The sequence below is a fragment of the Oikopleura dioica genome, chromosome 2 (assembly GCF_907165135.1).
Source record: "Oikopleura dioica chromosome 2, OKI2018_I68_1.0, whole genome shotgun sequence".
NCBI lineage: Eukaryota > Metazoa > Chordata > Appendicularia > Copelata > Oikopleuridae > Oikopleura > Oikopleura dioica.
This window is the reverse complement of record NC_137292.1, coordinates 9,540,528-9,551,460: the sequence shown is the minus strand read 5'-3', so window position 1 is coordinate 9,551,460 and position 10,933 is coordinate 9,540,528. Positions and strand designations below refer to the sequence as shown.

The following is a 10,933-nucleotide window of genomic DNA, read 5'->3' as shown; positions in this document are numbered from 1 at the left end:
AAAATAAAGCTGCAATAAGAAAAATCGACGAACATATATTCTGCTGGATGGACAAGGAAAGGGTTAGAGGATGAGCATCTGCTGGTTTAACAAGTCTGATAGTCGCAACGATGTTTCCGTTTCCCTAATTTAAGCCAATCGTAAATTTAACACGTGGGCATCCCGTTGCTATCTATATTCGGAAAGGGCAGTATGGAATTGATTGGGAAGATGGCAAAGATCCTTCTGGGGAAATGCTCCTTGTTGGTAAGTACAAGTAGTTGAATTAGACAATCTCCACGACCCTCTGGCTTGTTCTTTTGACGTAATGAAGAATGTTCCTTCTAGGCGGCGGCTGCATTCATTCGGCTGGAATCTCGCTCTGGGAAATGCAAAACTTCAAACTTCAGCCTTTTCGGAAGCACCCCTTCTGGGCCGAAATGCTCCACAGGAAGGATTACCAAGTCGGCATTCCACCAAGGCACGAGGTCGTGACATCCCAAAGTATAAGTTCGACTCTGACACAACAAAAGGTTCAGACGAAAAACGTAGTAAGAATCGTTGTTTCGTAAATTTCGAGGGTCACGCGGGAGTCGAGTGATATTACGTGCAAGACTATCCTGTTTACTATATGAAAATGTACAGTTGTAACAAAGAGGCGGTTGCTGGGATGAGATGTTAAGTAAATAACTCGTGAATTAGCGGGCCCGGAAACGAAACTTTCTTTTTCTAAAAACTTCTCGTTTCATATAAAGCAGTGACTAAAGCAGAAACATTTACTGAATATCTTGTGAACGCGCTCGTTTCCTCGATAATTATATGATTTCTGGCTAGTCCGATTATACGATTCGAGTCGTCCGGGTGCTTGGTTTCGTGAAAACGCGATTTTCTTGGTAGGAGCATCCAAAATAAAACCGAAAATCTGGATCGACTCCCAGGTCGTCATTTTCATGGAATAAAGAAACACATGATTAGCCAAAATAGAAGCGGCGTTTGATTGCATTTCTTTCAAATTCCAATGCTTTTATTACGCCAAATAGTTTGAAGATGAGCCCACCAAGAATTATTCAACAGGGGATCAGTAACGGCCCTAGAAATTGCGAGTTTTGCATGTATGGAAAACCGCAGGAATCTGAAGAAAAGAGATGTTTCTGGGACCTCTTTTAAAAGCAACCTAAATCTGTCATATGCTCTGGCATACCGTGACCATGTCGATCATCTCAAACGCCACAGACCCTGAAGACAATTTTAGGCATGGTTTTTTGTTTTTATTGGTTGACGATTTTTTTCATCGAGGATCATAAAAACTGAGTCGTTTTATCACCATGTCGTGCTTCTTGAAAAACATTGTGGATTGGTTAGTCTGACCAAAGGTTAGTTTAGGAAACAAATGATAGAGAAGAATAATGATTTATAAAATGATAAACCCTAGTCACGTTGGTTGGACGCAAATCAAAACACTTCCGACAGTATGAAATAAATTTTGAAATTAGTCATTGAATGCCGGTCATTTTTTAAATTTACTTTGGCATTCCATCGAAAAATCTCTTATTTGTTCAAAAACAAACAAAAAACCAGAAGTCGAGAAAATTTCACGAAGAAAAATGTTCCCCTGCCATATTACTTTTTACTGCCAAAAGATTGAATATGCAATTCCTTCGTGACCAAACTCGGCTGTGCATCAAGAGAATGTCTCTTGAGAACGTTTGCGAATAAATTTGAATGGCTTGACCATGACCTGGTGAAAAGCGGAAGACGTCTGAAATTCAAATTAATCTTCATTAGAATGAAACGCCTGTCACCCGCCGAGAACTTTGGCCTCTCCGTCAGGGTTCGGAAATAATCAAGACTGTGACTTGCGGATTAATTAAATAATTTGGCAACAGGTTGAATTTGGAAAAAAAAGTACGGCGTATAATTTTTTGATATTCGAATTTGTCAGCTTGATTTCGGAACTCGTCTAAACATGCGTTTTCCTAGAGTGACCTGATATTAGCCACAAGGGCAAAGTCTGGCAAACCCGTGCTTATCTGAGTAGTTTTATTTAGATAGGGCGAACGTTATCGTTGACCAAAGCCCGGTACTTTAGGGTCTGTTATCTTTTTTAAATTTGAACTTCTATCCTTATTTTTACATTGTTTTTGCGATGAAAATCGGTCCACGAAAAAAACTGCATGGGTATTAATTGGAATGGGTCGCTACTTATCTGCGTGTTTTCGGTATATTGAACCATGAACTGATAAGACTTAGTAGGGCTCTCTTGAATTCGACGCTTGACATATTTCATCATTTTTGAACAAATTTAGACTTGTAAACAACGATTTTAAAAGAAAATAATTTTGTTATCGGCGTCAAAGAGCTTGTAAAGTCAACAAGAAATAAATTGTCAATAAGTGGCTCTCTATTAATTCGTGCTCCGCTGAGTTAACATCAATTATAATTGACTTAAGGTAGCGCTAGTTTTTTCGTACTTGACATTTGCAACATGCATCGTGTAAACTGCTTCACGTGCGTTGCAGGGAGTAAAACGCACCTCGAATTGTATTGTTTTAGCCATGTCGTATACTTAGAGGACTTGTGCGGTCCAAATATTTTCACTGATAAGGAATTCTTTCGGATAAAAAGTTGTCGAAATAAACAGACAGTGTTCTGGATCAGTTCGTCGGTAAACCTAACGACTTGAACTTAAGGGTCTTACCCATGTTTACGTCTTCTGACGAGTTGCAATTTTTAATTTATTTTAATCCCCCCAGCGCTGCAAAAAGGATAGAAGAAAGGGTTAATAGCGACCTTAAAATTGACCAAGTGGTGCTCCGAATCACTTTTGATTAAATAAGTGGCAAAAACATGAGCAGGAAAGACAGGATGTGTCTTCCAGTAAACCGGCGAGCTAGCGTTAATTGAAGTCGATTTTCGAAAGGAAAACATTTGAGTAAAGAGTGTTCTTGGCTAAAAGATATGATCCTAAGTTAGAAGATGCGATTATTTCTGAACCCTGCTCCTTAAGGCTTCGCGGCATGCGTGTCGAAAACATCCGCGGCTCCTGTAGAGCGGATAAAGATATTAATGCAGAACCAAAACGAACTTATCAAGCAAGGCGTCCTCGACAGGTGCTTCGAATATTTGTTTTACAATTTTCAATCCGCGCAGCACGCCCTAAACTTATTTTGACATACAACTCAACAAGTCGTCAGCACTTGCGCAAGACGTACTGTATTGAGCTTGAAATGGAACATCGAAAAAATCATCGTTACTTCAGCAATTCCTAAAGTTTGTTCACCCTCCGCAGATAACGATTTTCGTAAACCACAGGCGACCACCCAAACGAGAACCATTTACACCCCCTTATCAGTATCTCGTACTCTTAAGGTCCACCACTCACGTGAGAGCAAAGGTTCAACCTCATGATTACAGAGCTTCCACGAACAATGATCTAACTTGAAAATAACAAGGAAGGGCAAAAGCCATAATCTGCTAAAACTCCACCTATCTTCCCAGAACCAACCATCAACCCTTCCGTCTTATGCTCTGCCATAACAAAAAAAATAATCCGGAAAAATAATGGATGTACCCACATGGCGGTCGGTAATCAGCTACTGTTGGCAAAATCTGGACGAGAAGCTCTAATGAGTTATCACCCACGATAAGAATGACAAATGTGAACAGGAACGGTCGTTTCTAAACGGAACATCCGTTCTTCCGATTTCTTTTTCAAAAAAATGAATGAGTCAGAAATTTAAAGATTCTTCTTTTTTACTTGCCACAAAAAAGGATGATATTTTCAAACATTTCTTTCAGGCCTTACAGAGGAGTTCTTGATTGCGCCAAGCGGGTCTTTAAAAACGACGGTTTCCTGTCATTCTGGAGGGGCAACTGGGTGAACTGCGTGCGTTACATCCCTACACAGGTAAGCGAAACGAAAGCCGACATAAGTGGCATGCCCGTTACACCCGTCCGTGCCCCGGATGGCCTGACGTTCCTTTCTTCTTTGATCACTTCCGACATAAAATTTAGGCGATGAATTTTACGATCAAGGATACCATACAGGAATGAGGGGTCCCTGCTTAGATAGTTTCTGTATGAACCTCATCATGAATCTTACAGAATTCATGTTTAAAAAATTGTCGCGCCAAAGCAGATAATTTTTGAAGATTTCTTTGGTACAGATAACGTCACAGTGCGCCTGTAAATCCCATCAAGAAGTCATAACTACCTTTAGAAACTTTTGGGAGCGTAAAATGAGAAAAATAACAAAATAACGAGTAACTTATAATTGCAGAATTTCACGGAGCAAACTCAAGAATTTCTCGTGTTTGCGTGTTCTTGGGAACTGAGAGTATTTTGCGTTGAGTTTTTTGCTTTATGACGTTTTTGGTTGACTCACGCACTTTTTTTTTTGAAAAAAAGTAATGAAGTTTTTCGCTTGTATGCGAAATTCAAGAGTTTTCTTTTCGACTTTCAAGGGCTGTTTTGTTTAAAAAATTAAGTTGTACAGATAAAAGCCATTTTAAACACACGTGGTTTTGGTGTACAGAAGTAGCCGGAATCCAGGTTTTTGAGCTCCTGATATTCTGCGAAACAGTTATCAAAAACGTGTCCTAAAATAATATTCAATAAATACACACCTGTTCGTTTTCATGTTTCCCGAAATCGTATCATGTTCTCTGCGCAAAAAAGTTCCCAAAGTTCAATCTGGGTGCACCTCAATTTCATAACACGCTGACCGGGACCCCTTATGGAAAGGACCTTTTCCCAGTAGGAACGGGCTTCAGCTATGTTAATAGCCAAGGGAAAGCGCATTCCCGTTACATATTTTGCAACGTGTCTAAGTAAAGTGCGGGTCAGGGAGAGCTGTCCCGCAATTCAGTACAGTTGATTCACATGCAAATTGCGTGTGTGAAGGGTTAATTTGAATTTTAGTGCCTCTGCGCGTTACCAAAAAGTATAATCGTAATTCAAAGGGGATACCTAGACAGCGTTGAAAGTCAACTCCAGATGAACTCAGGCCAAGCTGTATGATGCTTGTCCAGATGTCAAAACTTGATTCAAAGAAATCATAAAATTAAGAGGGCCTCCTTGAGTACTTGTAAGGGTAGGACGAATTGGGATTCTCTGCGACTGGGAAAATTCAGCAGTGTTCAGCGCTGACTCCCAACAAACACTCATGACACCAAAGGAACTTTACGTGCTTACGCAATTCGTGAAAAAAAGCCAACCTTACGAGTAACCCTTCTTTGGACAGTTGGAATATTTATTTTTGGTCTGAGCAGGGTCCAATTTGTTGGGGTAATCCCTTTGTAGATTTTGTCATCAAAATCGAACGCGCTTCCAAGATAACTCCATTTTCTAATTATACGAGAAAATGAAGCCTGGGTCAGCATCGGATGCTACGTTTAGACAAAAGTTATTCACCAACCTGATTGCTGGTGGCGTCGCGGGTGGAATGTCTCTTTTAGGTATTGCTTACCTATTTCCGCCGTGATTTGCGGACATATAATTAACAAATAACGAACTTAGCCCAACTTGAACCTCTCTCACTTAATGGTTTTCAAGTATTCGGAAACAAAGTAGATTTTATCACGAAAAAAGCAATAAGTGGCTAAATGAGCATTTATATAACTTCTTGAAAACACCCGTCTCAGGAGCCACAAGTGGTTTCATAATTGACCAAGGTACCTGTAATATAGACCGCGGTAACCGACTCCTCCCTCTAAAATCTGCGCATCATATGTTCCCAATACACGTTGTAGTTGTGGCCTGCCCAGCCCACGAAATCTCAAAATTCGACCAAACTTTTTACAGTTGCTTAAAATTCAGTAGATAAACACGGACGGACATATTCGCGATGTATAACAGTATCTGCTTGGTTTACACGCGATAAGCGTATCCCGGCGCGCGATAAGCGAAAAATCGCAAATCCCCCTCAAGTGGGAAGTCTGAAGCGGCTTCGTAATTTTTTACTTCCCTCCTCTCAGCTCGGCCTATAAAGCTTTCATAAAACTTAAAGCCTTCTAAATTCGTGGCGCCTATCGTCTTTCAAAAGAAGGGACGAAGGAATGTGAAGCAGCCATGAAATTGGGAGCGGAAATGGACAGAGTACTTCTTATTGAAAACATGTAGAAACTTAGCAAACTTGAGTAATTACCTTCGAAGAATAACCTTGTCAAAAGATCCTAAAGATCTTCTTAAAGATTTTTAATCAAATTTGGGCCCCAAGATTGGCGATTTGGTTACCCATCCCAAAAATAGGTTTTTTTCTCCATATTACTCTAAAAATATTGAAATCAAGCCGACAATTTTAGGGACGGGCCCCTGTTTATTATTCCTTAACAAAGCGGTTACTAAAATTTCTAAATGAAAAAATTTGTTTTAGTTGTCTACCCGCTGGATTTTGCTCGGAACCGCCTAGCCGCTGATCTCGTTCAGAGCGCCGGGAATCGGAAGTTTAGCGGAACCTTGGACTGCTTCCGGAAGATCGTGAAATCAGATGGAGTGGTTGGACTATATCGTGGATTCGCGTTAGGTGTTTATGGTATCTCAATGTACAGGAAGCGCCTCGCCAAATTCTAGTACCGCCGCGTCCGCCCCACGGACAAGGGCCTTTATTAATACGTTTACGGAGAAGACATTTTGGCAAAGTTTGTTTTCCATAATAACATCATATTTTTTTACGCTGAGTCAGATGACAGTTATTTTCGCGGAAAATTGAATATCAATTTTTACAACTGACTAAAAACATATTTGAAACTCTTTTTCGCTTTTTATTTCGTAACTTTCAAAGACCTTTTATTGAATCAGTTTTGCATAATCCTAGCAAGGAAAGGGTGTATCTGTTAATATACATAGGTAGTTAAGACTCTCGTCGCCTAAGCGCTTGAATCGGCGAAAAATAATTATCGCAAAAACCGGACGAGAGTACTTACTAGAAAATGATTTTTCACGCCATCGTGCGCGGCTAGCCCAAGTTGTGGTCAAAAGAATCGCAATCGCTTTAATATTCCTCGGATTCTCGACCACATGCGGTCATTTTCAGACTGTGTAAAAACGTTGTCGACACCGTTGTTTCAAATAGTGGAAAGTGCTTAACTTAAAAACACTTTTTCTCCGTTCTTGTTCTTGAGAAAGAATGGCTGTTTGGGACTAAAATAGTTCATTCTTTGGTCTAGCGCTATGTCGAGTCAAACATACGGCTTCCGGAGGATACTGGAAAAACATCTAAAAATAATGTGTATCTTTCGTCCGGGTCAAAACTCGATTAAACGCACTTCCTTCTGAAATTACGAATTCAACAGCCTTTAGAATCCGGAGAGATAATGACGCGTTGTTTTCTACTGGCAAATGAAAATCGGTAATATAATGCGCTTATGATTTTAACGAAACGATATAGCTTGAAGATAATGGGATTTGTGATAGGGGAGGCGATATTAATCTCGCATCTCTTAATCGAGTTAAATAACGTGTCCAAATATACTAAAAGCGCGGGGTACGTATTTGGACGAACCGACGCGATTAGGGCGATCTATTTTGGCGTTTATGATACTGTCAAGCCAATTCTGGAACGTCATTCTCAAACGAAAATTGGTTTCGTCCCAAGGTAAGCAACGACGAATTTTTTGCGAATACAACGGGTTTTATTTCCACAGCAAAAGCACTTAATATTTTCATGTAAATTCCAGATGCTTCTGTATTTAACGCTTGAACGCATATTGCGCAGATTTCTGCGCAGAGCACGTTTAAAGCTCGATAACTCATACTTTACTTGATCAAAATTTTAAATGGATCCCCACTTTAGGGGCTCTTTTTCGATGAAAAATCCGAATCTGGCATCGAAAAAAAATTTTGACTTCAGGATAAAAATTTGGCTTCAGAACGAAAATTTCCGATTTTTTCGAATAACGTTTTATTACCATTTTAAAAGCTCTGCATTAATTTTTCCGTCGATAAAAAATATTTTTACGCCATTTTATCGCATTTCTGCATCGAATAAAATATAAATTTTATCATAAAGATCATTTTTTTGTGCATTTGTACTAGAGATCAATGAAATAGAAAAAATGAAAAAAACTGGTCTATTTTCGAGTAACTTTAGAAATCAGTATTTTTAGCGAGGTTCGGGTTAGGGTTAGGATTTTAAACTATTATAAGCTTGTTCGCAAGCGTCTGAGCTTTATTTTGGTTGCTTTAGTTTTTTCAAATCTTGACCAAAATCGTCGCTAGAGCGCTCTAAAGGTGCTGCGCAGAAATCTGCGCAATATGCGTTCAGCAGGAAAAAAAATTCGTGCGTTCATGCGTTAAATATCTGGAACCAGAATGACAATCCATATGCTCAGTCCCAGAGTTTTAAGACACAACTTTTAACTCGTGAAAATACAGCTTTTCTGAGTATTCTTATCGCGAGAAAATCTTGTTCATAAAGAATCCTTTAAATTCGCGAGCTCTTAAAACCAATACCACACGTGGTCAGAAGCTACTCTCTTTTACCATTAGGCGCTTATAAAACCACATTCAGGTTTTGACTGTTCACAGATCATTCTCTCGTTAGGATCGCACAAATTTTCTATCATTTGGACTTGGACGCTTTTCTGGGTAAATGATGAGTCGATTTCGCATTCGGCAGTGCTCATAATGGAGCGGCTGTGATATTAAATCAAGCTCCAAAAGTTTTCTCAGCTAAGTCGATCCTTAGCATGCGTCCATCACTTTCGCCTATGAGCACTTCTAAAGTTGGCCACTTGTACTTTTAAATTTTCGCTCTCGTGGCGCATGTATAATTTTATCCTTAAAATGGTCAGCGCTATGAATCCCTGCAATCGAAAGGGCTTTTCGGCTTCTGTAAGTCCTTGTAATAGGCGGGAATGCGTTATCATAAATTTGATAATTTCTAGCCACCACGCAACTGTCCAGATTTAAAGCCACAGAGTTATATTTTGTCAAGCAATTTACGAATCGTATAGAACACTTCTTTAGGCTCCAAAAAAGCAGTTCTTAGTGTTCATTTTAGTTACTTCTATATCAAACAAAAAATTCTCTTACTGTCTAATAGTATAATAATTTTGACTATTAAAACTGTTGAATATTCAAACAATGAAAATCAACAGTTCTTTGAAAACAACCTCACGTGAGCACTCAACAAGATAGGAAAGGGCGGACACACGAAAAAGTGTCAGGTCAACCGGTTTGAAGTTAAATCTGGTCACGTTTTGACAGGCCGCTTGTTTTATCATAAGTGTGGATTGTTGGGATGGCGAGAGGATTTATTTGAACAAGTGGACATCCGCTCAGTTGAGTTGATTCAGCTCAGTTTCTTTTTCTTTTCGGTGAGCAGTAGTAAGCGCAATATGGTGTGAGAGGTACTCATTTTTTCGAAATAAATTTAAAAGATAATGAATTTGCCTGTTACCCATATAAAGAGACAAACTTAATAGCTGTAAAATGAGGTTATAATCAAAGACCTTCTGAGAAGTCTTGCTAATCAATTTTTATCTTAATTTCCGTAATAAAGCCTAAAATTGCGGCGTGTTAAAATGGTGGAGTTAAAGCCGCGCCCTCTGGCAGTCGCTCCAACATATTCTAGTGCTGGCAGCCGTTCAGCCTTCTTTTCGTTTGATGCGTTGCCAAGCCGGTACAGAAATTTTGAATTATCGCGCTACGAAAATCTTATCTTAAGTCTAATTATACTATTTAAGCTTTCTGCTCGGATATGTGATCAGTATAGTTGCCTCAATACCAGCCTACCCAACAGACACTCTGCGCCGGCGAATGATGATGACATCCGGAACTGGAGAAAATTACTCTTCCTCAATTTCAGCGTTTAGAACTATCTACGCGCAAGAAGGCATTATTGCGTTTTTCAGAGGTTAACAGCCCTTGATTACTTTTAAAAGGACTTGATCATGTTTTAATTTTGATTTGTTAATAATGTGTTCAGGTTGGAATGCAAATCTTCTCAGAGCGATCGCACCTGGTTTAGTTCTAGCCTCGAAAGATAAGTTTACTGATTTCTACTTGCTTCTCACTAGACAATAATATAATTCTAGCCTTTTTAAATACAAGATACTGCCATTTCAAAAATGATTCCAAAATAAAATATCTTCGATTTTTTGTTTTTTCTTATTTTATTCGCATAGACCAACACGCTCACAGTGCACAGTCTTTTCCAGGATATCTTGAAAGTCTCAGAATTTAGAAAAAAAGAAACCAAAAGACCATAAAATGGAAGTTTGGTTATGTAATGGAGAAATGGAGGCACAGACGAGAGCCTATAAACATGGCAAGAAGCAATTTTAACATGTACGTGGAGGCTGTCATGGTGTGGTCCAGAGAAAAGTGGGAATTGGCATTTGTGAACTCACCAAAAAGAGAAAGTGGAAACCTCCACTTAGAGGTGCGTAACGGGGCCATATATGTGAATTCGTTGAAGAATTGGCATAAGTTAAAATAGGAAAAGATTAACAATCGCGTGGTCTCACAGTTACTCAAGAAAGAGAAAATAGTGATTTTCGCATGTATAAGAATCAAAAGTCTCAAATGGCTGGGTATGCTTTCTTGAAGTCTTTAGCTCGATTTGGAGATAAGAAATGAAGAAAAGCAGAGCCAGTGTCCATTGAATTGCTCTGGAACTGGGCTTGTGTCGATTAAAACATACTTGACGCGCACAAAAATCATTCTAATTTAACCTTTTCCGTGGATACAGAAACACCCAAGGTGGGAGTGGGATCTTGAACGTCACTGTTTTGACATCTACCTTTAAGATTTAATCTTAAGCGAAATCCTTCTGTGCGTGCAAATCTATTATAACCTACAGTCCTAGTTACAGAATTGTCTCAGAAATTTAAGTGAATTTAAAGAGGACCCACAATGAATGGGTTAATTAGGTATTTGATAAAAGGTTAACCGGTTTATTAATTGCAGTTGGGCGGAGTCTTTACTGAAAAAAGCAGCGTTGAGAGGCCTG

The 10,933-nt window shown here is 39.2% G+C and overlaps 3 protein-coding genes across 3 annotated transcripts in view; all 3 read left to right on the top strand.

Moving 5' to 3' along the window:
* The window catches only part of LOC145698886 (uncharacterized), a 45,117-nt gene that overhangs the window by 28,352 nt on the left and 5,832 nt on the right, over positions 1-10,933 (top strand). The window lies entirely within an intron of this gene.
* LOC145699271 (uncharacterized) lies at positions 2-1,231 on the top strand. The gene is made up of 4 exons (XM_081776534.1): positions 2-56; positions 135-246; positions 328-460; positions 1,150-1,231. The coding sequence occupies exons 1-4, from the start codon at positions 48-50 to the stop codon at positions 1,217-1,219; spliced, it is 324 nt and encodes a 107-aa protein (XP_081632660.1). The 5' UTR covers positions 2-47; the 3' UTR covers positions 1,220-1,231.
* Positions 2,990-10,161, top strand: LOC145698887 (uncharacterized). The gene is made up of 5 exons (XM_081776121.1): positions 2,990-3,089; positions 3,778-3,886; positions 6,353-7,573; positions 9,666-9,835; positions 9,908-10,161. Exons 1-3 carry the CDS (start codon positions 3,046-3,048, stop codon positions 6,386-6,388), a joined length of 189 nt encoding a protein of 62 aa, XP_081632247.1. The 5' UTR covers positions 2,990-3,045; the 3' UTR covers positions 6,389-7,573; positions 9,666-9,835; positions 9,908-10,161.